Source organism: Daphnia magna, linkage group LG3 (assembly GCF_020631705.1).
Source record: "Daphnia magna isolate NIES linkage group LG3, ASM2063170v1.1, whole genome shotgun sequence".
Classification (NCBI taxonomy): domain Eukaryota; kingdom Metazoa; phylum Arthropoda; class Branchiopoda; order Diplostraca; family Daphniidae; genus Daphnia; species Daphnia magna.
Genome location: NC_059184.1, coordinates 7,743,938 through 7,757,366, shown reverse-complemented (window position 1 = coordinate 7,757,366; position 13,429 = coordinate 7,743,938). Strand labels below are relative to the sequence as shown.

The following is a 13,429-nucleotide window of genomic DNA, read 5'->3' as shown; positions in this document are numbered from 1 at the left end:
CCTTTTACCACCAAGTTCTATGTAGTAGGCATGTGCGAACATTTAAATCTCACCTGTTCTTTGGGGGCGGTGTCCTCTTCTTTCTGTGAAATTATAAAGAAAAGAATCATGAAGAGTCCAAACAGAGACGTATGATTAACATTATGGGTGAATCGGTGCTTGATAACCAAAAAAATTGACTAGAGCTTTCACAAATGGAATAGTACACAACCGTGCACAGTTCATGAGGCATTCAGTTTTTCATACGATTACCCAAAACGGGTTATATTTCTCGTTGAAGTTTTCGTGCAAAAACTAAAAAAAATTCGGCAAAATCGAAAGTATATGGCAGGCGTGCACTATTGCAGAAAAAAGCAAACCAACGATTATGCAGTCCAATTTGAGACGTTTTCCCATGTACAAAGTGTTCCAAAGTGAGATTTGTCATATTTGTACCCAAAACCATATGACAACCGTAAAGCTGAAGAAGCGGAGATGAGATTGCGATTCAATAGCATTTTGATTATGGCAGCGAACGATTTTCGTAGTTGGAAATCCTTGTTACGTTTTTTTTTTTTTTTTTCTTAAATTTTTTCTGGAAGCAATGGCCTTTAGTTGAAATTGCTGCTGTTATCTGCAAGCTCGTTTTTGTATTAACTTACCTTTATTCTGGTTGGTTTTAATAATTTCTTTGTGTCGCTAAGAGTTTTGGCCACGTCAGATGATGGTTTGGAAACTAATTTTTCATGCTTTCCAGCTGCGTCGGTGGAATGTGATTTGTCCTGGCCTTGAGGTTCGTCAATTTTCGGTACAAGAAGTGTTTGCATGGAAGTTGGACCCTCTTTCGGTTTGTGCGTCTTCTTTTCGTTCTCGTTAGGTTTATGCTTTTCGTCGTTAGTTGATTGGCTGTTGATGGGTTCTGCTTGCTTAATGGCATTATTCGTAGAATCCACGGTTGTTCCTACATCCGATTTCAGATTGCTGCTCGTGGGAACCTCAAGTTTTTGCACGGGAGCACTCGGTTTAGCCATCGGTTTCAATATCTCGCTCTCCTTAGGGATAGCAGCACCATTTGAAAGATCATCCGATTTTTCACGCGATACTACTTTTTGTGCTTCGCCAAACGAAACGGAAGAGACAGCTTTGCTCTGGCGGTCGGATGACGCACTACCTTTTCTGTCTTGAAGTTGAGCGTCATTTGTTGCTGCATCCTGACGTGGCCCATCAGCTGGTTGTCGAATGGAAGTTTCGCCTATCAGTTCCTTGGTCGTTTGGTTGTCGATGTTGGATGGTCGAGCGTTGGGCACGTTTACGTTCATCCCGTTAGAGGTATTACTCTGGTTAGCCGAGGAACTTGAAGGTTTCCCTTTTGCGGCCATTTCCAGTGGCGCAGAAGAATTTTCATCAGGCGAAGGACGGGCCCCCATCACATCTGGTTCCTTTTCTGTTGGTGTTTCGTCAAGTTTATCCACAATCTCCTGTTGCGAAAGACGAACCTCTTCTTGGTGCACCTCCTCTTGTACTAACCCGTCTTCACATTTCTGAATCAACGGTTTGGAACAAGCAATGAAGGTGACATGCAATTCTAATTACCATTTTGGCTTAAGGGGCAAGACAACTCCACGATATCTATTTAGAAACATGGTTCGGGCATAATGCTCATAGCTAATAATCTATCATCGGCTACGCATTACTAACATAGGCTGAGACTAATGCCTTTGGCGCTTACCTTTTCCTTCTTCTTCTTGCCTGCGGGGAAGATAAAGCTATTAGCACAGACAGATCAACTTAAAAGATGGATGAAATTTATTACTGATGACGCTCAGTTGGGCAGTGCTCTCTTCTTTTCCGAATTCGTTAACAATCTGACATTTGTAGGTTCCAGACATCTCTGAGTGAACTGATTGGATGTGCAGCCGGGCCACGGTGCCGTCAAAGGACATGCGCATTTCACTGCTTTCTCCGATTCGTTTTTCCTCCCTTTATTTCAACGAAAATAACAACCCGTTTGAAAGGATCAATTAATTGCATTTAAAAATTAGCAATACAACCTTGTCCACGTAACTGTTGCCTTTGTGTCACTTGTCTTCAGTTGGCATATCAATTCGGTTGATTTACCTTCTTCTACCGACTAGCAATTTCAGTAAAAAGATTCACGCGTTACACATAAATGCTATCATCACTTTGTCCAAGCAGAGTAGTCTGTTACCATATTCTGGAGAGGTTTGGCCAAAGTTGGCTTCGAACCTTCGACTTTTTTTAGTGTCGCCTTTTCCTTTGGGCTCGGTTCTTCTTTGGTCTTTTCCGCCGGTTTCGGTTTCTCTACTTTCACCTCCTCCACCCGACTTTCCTTCTTCTCTGCAAGCACGGTGGTAGTTTTCTCTTTTTCCTTGGTGATCGTTTCCTCTTTGGTCTTTTCGGGCGATTTCTGTTTCTTCACCTCGGGTTTAGCCTCCGGTTTAACCTCTGGTTTTGCTTCGGGTTTCGCCTCGGGTTTCGGCTCTGGTTTCGGCTCTGGTTTCGGCTCGGGTTTCGCCTCGGGTTTCGGCTCGGGTTTCGGCTCGGGTTTCGCCTCATCTACAGGAATATCCTTGACTTCCACCGTTTTAGAAATGGCTTCGCCTTTTTCGTTTTTGGCCACTAGCTTATAGACACCACGATCACTTAGCTGAACTTCTGAAATCTCCAGTTGAACAGCAAATTCACCCTGTCAAACGAAAACGTTTTTTTTATAAAATTATGATTAGCTTTTTAAGTATCTGGCATCATGTGCCAACATGATCCACTTCATTGCAGGACGTTTTCCAACACATACCTCCGAAACTCTGGTGACATGAACCATGTGTTTAGAACTCTTCTGCACCACGCTCTGCTCCTTGTACCAAAGCACAGAGGGTTCAGATTGCGCCTTTACATGGCATTCTACCACAATGGTTTTCTTCTTTTCGATCCTGATGACTCTAGGAACATCAGGAATGACGGGAGCAACTAAGACAAAATATAAAAAAAAAAAAAAAAATAAGTTATCCATCATCTATCGCTCAGCTTCTTTTCTCCAGTGTCTCAGGGATGAATCAAACACCGGTAGTGAACTTACTTTCGATGTTTAGGTTTAGATTGGCATGAACTTCGCCATGAATGTTCTTGACCGTACATTTGTACAACCCAGCATCGTTCGGAGAGGGATCCTAGAAGATGGAAACGCACTTAGTTAAAGCATCAATCGTGATGGAAATCATCGAGGAAATAAAGAAGCTACCGAAAGTTCCAGTTTGATGATGTAAACATCCTTTTCTTGAACAACCTTAATAGAAATGCGTGATGACTCTTTGACAGTCACCGACTCCCTGGTCCAACTGATCGTGGGTTTAGGATCGGCCTTTACTTTGCACCACATGGTCACTTTTTTGCCATCGGCGCTGGATTCCATTCGAGGCTTCTCAACAAAGCTAGGAGGGTAGCCTTCTGGTTCTGCGTCTGCTTCGATGTTCAAATTGAGTTTGGCATTGGATTCTCCGTGATCGTTTTTAACGTGGCACTTGTAAGGTCCACCATCGACTTTGGACGGATCCTAAATCAAAAGAAAGCCATTTCCACGTGTGAATGATTCGATGTAAACGGAAACGGATGACCATGTCATTTTTGTTTACCTTGATCTGAAGAACCAGTTCGTAGATGTCGCCTTCGAGGGAAGTACACTTCATTTTAAACCGTGCAGATTCGCTCACTTGTGTTGAATCCTTGAACCAAGTGACGACAGGAGCGGGTTTGGCTCGACATTTGCATTTCATGGTTATCAGCGTTCCAGTTTCATTAGGCACAATTTTAGGTTTCTCAATGAATGTAGGTGCAATAGCATCCGATGCTTCCTCTTCGCCACCTTTATAGACATCCTTTTGTTATTACTACTGTCCACTGATTTTTAAATTGCAGTCTTAATAAAGAATGGGGGGGGGGGGCTGATGCCAACCGAAGTATTTCCTTGCATACATCAACTCTGATCACTCGAAAAAAAACAGCCAACGTACAGGGCAGATTTGCAGCATGTACCTTGAAAATTAAGCGCAATGTTTGCGTTGCTCTCCCCATACGCGTTGCAGGCATTACAACGATAATTTCCACCGTCTTCTTTTGTAGGGTTGAGAATCTCGAGAGCCAAGGCAAATGTGTCCTTTCCCAGAGGCGTTCGAGTCATCTTTACTCTAGAGCTGTCAGCTATAACCTTGTTGCCTTGGAACCAAGTCACTTCCGGACTTGGGTTTGCTTCCAAAAGGCATTCCATAATTAGCTTTTCACCTTCTTGCTTTATAGTTGGCTTCTTTGGGAAGCGCGGGGCTTTGCCCTCAGGGATTCTAAATTAAGAAGCAAACATTTCTCACTTATTTGTTTTCTAATTACAAACTATGCATATCAGGTGAGGAAAAGACTGTCACACGGACGACGGATAAAAAAAGAGATAAACCGCCAAATAAATGACAACTTCGCGAAATCTAAAAAAAATATTTAAGATGAATAAAAAGAAGAATTTACTTGGGCTTGCCACTTCCTTCGAAGTTCAAGTTGATTGTAGCAACTCCTTCACCATGGCTGTTTTTGGCTACTGCTTTGTATTCGCCCTCATCGGTAGCATCAACGCTAGCGATTTCGAGTGAAACTAAATAGAACAATTTAGCGTCCTGGATAACACTGACTTTATGCCGGCCACCCTCTTTGATTTGTTCTCCTTTGTGAAACCTAAGTAACCATCGAAATGTTAGCAACAATTGTTAATTTATTTAGCCATCAAGTCATAAATAAAAAAAAAAATAAAAAAATAAAGTAATCAAAAGAATAAATAATAAAGAAACAAAAAAGAAAAATTCGAGCAGGCCTGTGACTGTGACTATAACCAAAGAAAGGGGCAATTACCATGTAATGGTAGGCTTGGGCTCACCGACCAAGCGACATTCGAAAAACACCTTGGTCCCGTCGTCCGACTGGCGGATAACGGGTCGTTCCGTAAAGGTAGGTTTAACGTTGTCTTGTGTTTTCCCTTCGTTGGATGAGTTCAAGTAGGAGCCTAGAAAAAAATGTGAAATCAAAAACAAACGAAACAATAAAACGTAAAGACAAAAAAAAAATTACTGATAAAAAAAAGTAGAATTTAAGAAAAAGGGTAAATACGATGAAAGAAAAAAAAAACGAGAAAATCTAAAAATGGTTCTTACTGTCAAAGTTGAGACTGATAGTGGCGTTGCTCTCGCCAAGTTCATTTTTAGCCATTACTTTATACTTTCCACCATCTTCGACCGCCACGTTGGTGATTTCCAAAGTGGAAAAGTATGAGTTGCCATCTTTTTCGATCGAGACCTATATCAAATCAGCATTAGTCATCATAATCTTTCGTATGCACTTTTTATTTTTTATTTTTTCAAATGACATGTGATGCAAATTTCATCACGCAAAGCGCCTGTGATCTATCCTGCTCAAAAAATAAATAGCGCATTTGATTGAGTAAAATTCTAGAATCTTAATTTATTATAATATCATGTTCTGTTTTTTTCTGTAACACTTGCGTGTTATTTTCGAACAACGGTCAGCTTTACCCTGCCTACTGGTCGCTGTCCCTTTCGCTGGGGCAGGCGGTAGCCACAAATAGTGGATGACTAATGCTCTGGTATCTGAAGGACTGCACTATACGTACATTTTCACCGTTTAATATATCACTCTGCTCTCGAATGGAAATGAGATCAGATACCGGTGCTGGTGGCACTTAACCTTTATCTAGATAACAAGATGACTGACTTAAACGCGGCATGCTTAGTGGGATCGAATGCCCAAGCATTGGTTCTTCCACTAACATTACGTAATGTGCAGTAAAAAGTATTTACAGCATCCAAGCTACGTAACAACGATTAAAAAAACAAAAAACAAAAAAAAAACACCAACGTTTTCTAAGCACACGATTAAACTGCGCGTGACAATTGTGAGGAGACATGATGCAACTTACTCGGTATCGACCGCCGCTCTTGATCGCATTGCCGCCGTGAAACCAATTAACTTCTGGCCGCGGGTCCGCTAGAATTCGGCACTCGAATCGTAATCGTTTGCCATCTTCTTCTTGTTTAATCGATGGCTTCTGGGCAAAAGTAGGTGCGATTCCATCTATTTGCCTGTAGAAACAATAATATCACTTTCAGTTGGTTTTCCACCACAAAACATATAGATTCCTGCGTAAAAATGATTTTTGTCGTGATTTCTGTTGGTTAAACTGTCCAAATGCAGAACGTTTCTTAAATGACAACGTTTCACAATGATTAAGACGTACATTCAAAATTTATAAGCCCCTGGCCAGTAAAATGATTTCTAGAGAAACAAAATTCCTGAAGGAAGAGTTTTATAGTCAATATATCTGTGACTGATGTCATCGGTCTAACCATGACGGCACAAGTATTTTAAACAAAGAGATTCCTGTAACCAAATTTTGCATGCATTGCTACAACACTTCATAGTACCTGACCTTACTTAACATTCCTGTCCAATTGGACAACGACAAGAAAAAAAAAGTAATGTCCTGCACTAAAACCGGCTAAAACCCAAACGGCTTCCGATGGGCAACTAAAACAGCAGCAATACAGCAAAACACCAAATTTGCTATCAAATAAAAGTGTTAACATACAGGATAAGTCAACATTGGTGTTGTGACCATCTGTTCTAAATGGACGTAGCTCATAGGTGGGGCACGAACGAACGGCCAAAAAAGGACGTCAAGTTTATTTTCAGTCTGAGGCGGGTAATAGCAACATCAGCTGTAGTCGCAAACTAGAATTGTGTCGAACTCATGGCGGATGCTCCTGAAAACAGGAACGTGAAACGGAGCAGCGACTAGTCAATTCGCCTGGAGAGCTGTCTGAGCCAAATTCAAATTGGGATCGCAAAAATACCGGATTCGCGATGTTTCAGCAATGAATTCCTTCCCTCGTCCCATTCCCTACACTTTGAACACTGGCGACAGCTTAACAGGATGGTGAACAATTGAACATGATTGCGATTAATCCTGTACGATATAAAGCTATCGCGGCGACTTTGAAGATTTACACTTAGCCAGTTAGCATAGAGCTAATACCGAATCCTATTGAAGCTTGACGAAACCCGAAACCGTGCGAAACATGGAACACATCACTTAGTAAATAGCGTTATACTTACATTAAAGAAAACAGTATGAAAACAATAGGGTTATATCAGTACCTGGGAGCCATGGTCTTACAGAAAGAATTCGTTTACGGAAGAGCAAACAGAACACTAAAAAACTAGTCACTTGGTGCCACACTGTCTAAAATAGACCATCACTGTTGGAGAAAATTCAGACGACTTTGTCTTATAAGAAGACTTCAAGTCTAAACTTGTGAATAAAGGAGCGCAGAGGGAACGTTCCACCTTCCAATAGCCATGGACAGAAGCGACTGAGTTAAATGAGCGGCTTTATGTACGGCGTACCTCTGCGTTGCTAGTTCCTGACAGTGTCGCGGCGAGAGCTAATTGAGGGGACAGTCACGTGATTTCAGATCCAGACGCTCTAGTCATGAGTAACCTTTCCCAACACGAGTCGGACATTCTCGGTGCCCACGCCTCTACGACCGGAGATGAGCCGTGGCTGTTTTCAACTCCACAGCTTTTTTTTTTCATCCTACACTTCAGAATCTGACTTCTCTAGGCTACAGATAGATCTGTGCGCACGTACATTAAGAAAGGAGCAATTAGCGTGCTCATAGGACATTTTTAGTTTTAGCGAATGCGCTATCTACAAATCTATGTACGATAACCAGTGAAAAGTTGTATGACGTTGGCTACATTGGATGTTAAAAATTTTCCTGCTTTTACCAATTTCTTTTGATTTTGCGCTTTTTGTGGGGAGCCCATTTCATTATTCGATCGTTGTATGTTCTATCAGTAAGGAATGGTCAGAAGGCGATCGAGCAACAAATATCCACGAAAACATATCAGAAGTAGAAGAGCGTTAACGCTATGCGTAAAGCTTTGCGCAAAAGCCGAAAGATACGTGTCAAAAAAAATATATATTTTTCTTTTGCTAGGCATGCTGATTGCTCAGGTATTTATAGTCGCGGCATTCCCCACGACACATTTGTCTCTAACAAAGTTACAGAAACGTCATCGTAAAGTTTTTACATGTCATACTAGTAAGCTGTGTCTACAATTATAGAATGGCAAACCATAAAATAGATTACATTCGCAAAAGTCACCGCCGAAATGAGTTACGTTTGCGATTTTAGTGTGCGGACATCAGTAACTGATTCAGAACGATTCAAACCTCAGCAGTAAATTTTTCGAATTCAGTAAACTTGAGTTTTGAACCAGCAAAAATAAGATTTTCTTGTCTCTTAGCCTTTGGGTAGCCAACCCACGGGGTTTAGTGTTGCTTTAAGGTTTGACAGTTTAAAACGATAGGCAGAACATGGATAATAGGACAATAGAAAATAAAGAATGTTATCCTCGAAATTAGCGTAACTTTAAAACTATTCGCTCATCTTACATGTTAAATTCCATTTACACAACTAGAAAGTTAAAATAAAATATACATTTAGTAACACAAAAGGATAAATATCGAAACGTTACTCACTTTTCTTTGGGCTCGTCCGTTGCTATAGCATAAAAAAAAGAGAAAAATATTCAATCGTTAGAAAAATTGCATAGTATTTTAGCTGTTTGATGTGGTTATCGGTAATATTTAAAAAATTTTGCGAGCTGGAGAAAAATTTATGATGACAGCTAGTTACAAGAAAGGTAAATAGACAACATCGATTGAATGAAAAAAGGGGGGCGGAGAATCGAAATTTCTGAAGACGGACAGATTTGCACGAGAAATCAAATCAAATGAACACGTAATTCAATGAAAGTAAACTCACGGCTGAAATTCAGGTTGATTGAGGCTGCCACCTCTCCGAACTTGTTCCGAGCACTAACTTTGTAGGACCCAGCGTCTGTCTCAATGACATCATCAAGTTCGAGGACGACTAGGTACTTGCTAGAAGTTAGTTCTGTGGTTTTCATGGTGGTACGGTCATTCTCTTCCAGTTGGGTGTCACCGCGGAACCACGTAATCGCGGGCAACGGGTTTGCCACCAGTTGGCATTCAAATACCAACCGATTGCCATCATCTTCTTGGCGTAGTGTTGGTTTTTGGGTAAAACTTGGGGCCAATTCCTCATTCACGCCCATGGTGGCTTACTTGCCGCCTGTGTAGGCGTGCCACCCTCCCAGTACGGGAAGGGTGGGAATAGAGTGAATCTCTGTGACTGACGAACGAAGCGTCCCAATGATTAGAACATCTAACGACTCCCTCCGCGTCTCGCTAGATATTTTTGTCAGCGAAGTCAATAGATTGTGGGCTGGTAAAAAATAAATCAAATAAAATAAAAGATAAAATAAAAAATAAATAAATAAATAAATAAATAAAATAAAAAATAATAATAAATAAAATAAATAAAAAATAAACAAAAATAATAAAGTAAACAATATTATCTTTTGTTTGACATTGGAAAAAATATTATAACGTATTTTGTAAACTTGTGTTTGTGAACTTTTGTGTCCCTCCTCCCTTCTAGTTTACGTCGTCCATTACCCGTAAACTATACCACGTACGAGTGTTGCATCGCATTTCAATAGTGTCGTTACGCAAGATCGAAGCTCAGAGAAAACATATTGGAGTCTGCGACATATTAGATATAGCAGATTTTCATGTATCAACATGTTTGGGCTAGTTGGATCGATTTGAACGCGAGCCTAGGTAGAGGTACTATATGGGTAACAAGGAACGCAGTGGAGCCAGCCAGCATTTCCTCAACAGCGTACCAAAATTAACCTAGCCTCGCTGAAGCAAGCTCAAGGTAGGCTGCTCTACAACCGATTTCTGCTTTGTAATGTCGGGTTAGCTGAACAACAGAAAGACTGCATTCTAGAACGGGATCTGCATACTGCTGACATTGGGAAATATATACAATAAAATATATTTTTATAACTTTCCAAGTGTGATGTTAGCTACTCTGCGACTCCGTTTAATGTCGGAGACAATAAATCAGTTTTGATTATCCTTAACTTCTTGTCAACATTTTCTTTTTTTTTCTTTTTTTTTTTCAACGGATGTTGTTGTTTTCTTGGTAGTTGTTCGTCCTTGTTAACCCACAAGAGAAGAGGATGACGTGGGGGCAGATGCGTAAGAAACTTACCGTTTTTCTAGTTTCACTTCAAACTTTTCAGGATTGAAAGCACTGCGGCCACACGAGCAATTATTTAAAAATAAATTGAAAGATAGTGTCCGTATATCAAGCAAGTTTAATCAAGCGTGATTCGAAAAATCAGAGGTTTACGTAACCAGATCTCGTGGCTACAACACCTACTAGCCAACTGCAAAGGAGACGACTTACTGTGGAGGAGAGCAATCACTTCGATCCCAGAAGGCCAAGAGCAGTATTAGCAGCAGCAACCGTCAGCCAGTCTGTCCTGAAAATAGACTGGCCGACGACGAGACAGCACCAGTTAGACTTTTCAAAAAAAAAAATCCCGGCAAGCGGGAACTACAGCAACAATCTGCCGAACTCGCTAGAATCAAAAATTCTCTTGTCTTTCTTCACGTCGTCTCCCTCTTTGCTTTTTTATTTTATTTCGTGTTTTCATAAGTTTTCTCCTGCGAAGGGGTTGGACTAAAATACTTTTACAGGGAATCACGATTTTAAATCAGTAAGACACCAATTAAAAACGGAAAAGTTTGCCTCATTGGCCGACGTTTCAAAGGAATGTGAATATTCAATGAATTTTGTTGGGGAGAACAACATGAACGCTGCCTATGTGAAACCTTAATGCTCCAATCCTTGCAAGCAAGCGCAAAAACTTAAGTACATTTAAAATGAAAGCAAAAACTTGTATTCTGCATTTGAAACCCACCAGGGCGGGACGTTTTTTTATTTATTTATTTTTTAACCCCAGTATTATGTTACCATTTGAGAATCGTGACTCACGAGATTGAGCAGAAGAACCGCAACATCTTTTTGAAAATCGTTAGTGCGGCGGTGTAGTTGAAAACCTACTACTTAAAATAAACTGTACGGCGTTCTAACTGATCGAGCGTCGTTAAAAAGAACATATTCATTTTAGGTAATTCTTTCAAAGCTATCCGTTGAACCGAAGGCGGTTTCAAAAGCATAGACGCTAGGTAACGGGCAAATGCTGTGCGGATCGAGGGTGAGCTAATGTAGGTTGCTGCTATTGGTTGTGATATGTTATATATGCCGCCGTTTTTAGAAGGAGAAAGGGTGGTAAAGTATATATTTTGCGGCGGATCCTGCAAGGCGCGCCACATAGTTGGAATACTAGTTTAGTCCCTTCTAGCGGGCTAGTCTGAAAATAAACTGCAACCAAAAATAGCTCTTTAGGAAACACGCTGGATTTACCTTTCCGTATGCCACGCAAACAGCCTCAGAAAGGACGGCTTCGTATAGTACGTGACGTAAAAACAAAAAATATTGAAAATGAATCTGATGCTTGTCGTCCCAGGATGCGACTCGTATTCGTTTAGTCTCAGTGATCGTTGTGAAATACTCGCTTGCTAACTTCATTACCAAGCTAATTATGCTAATTAATCCTTAAGCTTAATCGAGCCATCTTTTGAGACAAAGCGCAATCTTTTGGGAAAGAATGTTTTCTCTTGTAGAATATAGTCGAAAATCGTATAAGGCTTACCCTAAATGTTCAACGCTTGTGTGATGTAAAGTCTTTTTGACGTAGATCTCCGTCCTAGCGTTTGTAGGTCTAACAAAGTATTAAGAAATGCATCGGAAATAAAAGAAAGATATGCAATTGGGTCGGCAATAAGACTAATAAAAAAATTAAGCGTACGCATACTAATATGTATTTAATATAAAATAACAATATACAGTAAGTGGCGCCATTCGATGTGTGCAAGACGTACTACTTGTACGAACAAAGCAAGACAATTAGCACAGTAAAATTTAGATTGGCGGTGAGAAAATACCAAAACCAAATAGGACTGGAGAAATAGGTCTGGAAATTTGAGTACTATTTCTCCTGTAGAAATAGGACTGGGGAGAAATAGAATTGCTTTTTAACCACATTTTGAGCACTCCTAATTCACCTTTGGCCAGTCCTACTTATAATTGGATTTAAGGATATTTCGCTGGCCTTTATCTTACATCTTCAAGGATAATTAGCCTCCAAACCTGAAGTCAAATTGCGTTGGCTTTATATTCCTACGCCCTTGAAAATGACCGTTGACAAAATGTCAACGCTTACTTCGCTTGCATGTTAAGAAATCCTTATCCTATTTAACTTTTTATTGCAGAATATTAACCGTTATTTTTGACTGAATACAGTTCATTTAACAAATAATTAAATTTAATAAATCTAAATTTGTTTAACTTTTTCAATTGTAAATTCTTCGTACATTCTTGCGACACAGAGGGGGTTGCGGGGGATCATTCGTATCTTGGAATCTCAGCCCCTTTGGTGAATCATTCCCCTCCCTAGAAGGGTGAGGACCACACCCATCGTAGCCCCTCTATATGATGCAAGTCGTAAGAAGAATAAATAATAACCAAAGTAAAATCGCACTCACATTTATGGAATTATAAATTTTTTGATAAATGAACTATATATTGTAAAAAATTTCGGTTAAAACACTGAAAAAAATTTTTTTATCATAAGGAATTCTTAAGCTGCAAGTGAATTAAGCGCTGAAATTTTGTCAACGGTAATTTTCAAGGACTGAAGGATATAAGCCAACCCGCTTGTCTTCATCATTTCCCCTCCCTTGCCTACCGGTTTGGAGACTCATTGCCCAGAAATATGATAGAGTAGGAAAAAGAAAATAGTCATAACTTTAAGGAGAAATAGAACTGGCAAAAGGAGAAATAGGACTTCTTTAAAGATTAAAAAAAAATCAGTCCTAAATCTCCCAGTCCTAGTTCTACAGGAGAAATAGGACTGGAAAATTTCAGTCCTAGTTCTACAGGAGAAATAGGACTGGAAAATTTCAGTCCTATTTCTCCAGTTCTTTTTTGTTTCGGTCCCATTTCACTGGCTACCGAAATTTAAATCTAGAATATAACTAGATGCCATCACTACGTCCAGGAAGTTCCCGATAGGGTCCAGCCTGGTCGCCATAAAATCCCGGACACAATGCTCTTCCGGTATGATTCGATTCGCCCCCAAAAATAGCGGAAATCGAGTTAAATTACTCAATTGGCTTACGATTTGTTATTGGTTTTAGTTTGAACGTTTTAGAGGTATTCAACAGAATTGAATACATACAACTAAATGAATGCAGAAGATCAACATACTTACTGGTCTCAGTTAATTCACCAATCAAGACTTCAGCTGAATTGCTCCATGTCCATGCTAGCAGCTAAAATTCCAATCGAAGTGACTGAACAACGTTTCC

The 13,429-nt window shown here is 40.1% G+C and overlaps 1 protein-coding gene across 13 annotated transcripts in view; it reads right to left on the bottom strand.

The window, feature by feature from the left end:
* Positions 1-10,378, bottom strand: part of LOC116932107 (twitchin) — a 48,590-nt gene extending 38,212 nt beyond the window's left edge. For 8 of the 13 annotated variants that reach the window (XM_045170896.1, XM_045170908.1, XM_045170893.1 and 5 more), the window contains exons 1-18: positions 10,203-10,378; positions 8,883-9,365; positions 8,597-8,618; positions 5,969-6,131; positions 5,187-5,328; positions 4,888-5,038; positions 4,510-4,713; positions 4,030-4,331; positions 3,630-3,859; positions 3,239-3,550; positions 3,077-3,167; positions 2,795-2,967; positions 2,189-2,686; positions 2,031-2,110; positions 1,793-1,959; positions 1,709-1,728; positions 642-1,520; positions 54-83 (exon numbers count right to left, since the gene is read on the bottom strand). In XM_045170896.1, the coding sequence (XP_045026831.1) occupies positions 54-83; positions 642-1,520; positions 1,709-1,728; positions 1,793-1,959; positions 2,031-2,110; positions 2,189-2,686; positions 2,795-2,967; positions 3,077-3,167; positions 3,239-3,550; positions 3,630-3,859; positions 4,030-4,331; positions 4,510-4,713; positions 4,888-5,038; positions 5,187-5,328; positions 5,969-6,131; positions 8,597-8,618; positions 8,883-9,195 (3,777 nt within the window). In that variant the 5' untranslated portion in view covers positions 9,196-9,365; positions 10,203-10,378. Of the gene's footprint in view, positions 1-53; positions 84-641; positions 1,521-1,708; positions 1,729-1,792; positions 1,960-2,030; positions 2,111-2,188; positions 2,687-2,794; positions 2,968-3,076; positions 3,168-3,238; positions 3,551-3,629; positions 3,873-4,029; positions 4,332-4,509; positions 4,714-4,887; positions 5,039-5,186; positions 5,329-5,968; positions 6,132-7,206; positions 7,402-8,596; positions 8,619-8,882; positions 9,366-10,202 lie in introns of those variants that run through there. The other 5 variants (XM_045170903.1, XM_045170902.1, XM_045170904.1 and 2 more) reach the window with 5 other exon arrangements.
* Between the last annotated feature and the right edge of the window lie 3,051 nt (positions 10,379-13,429).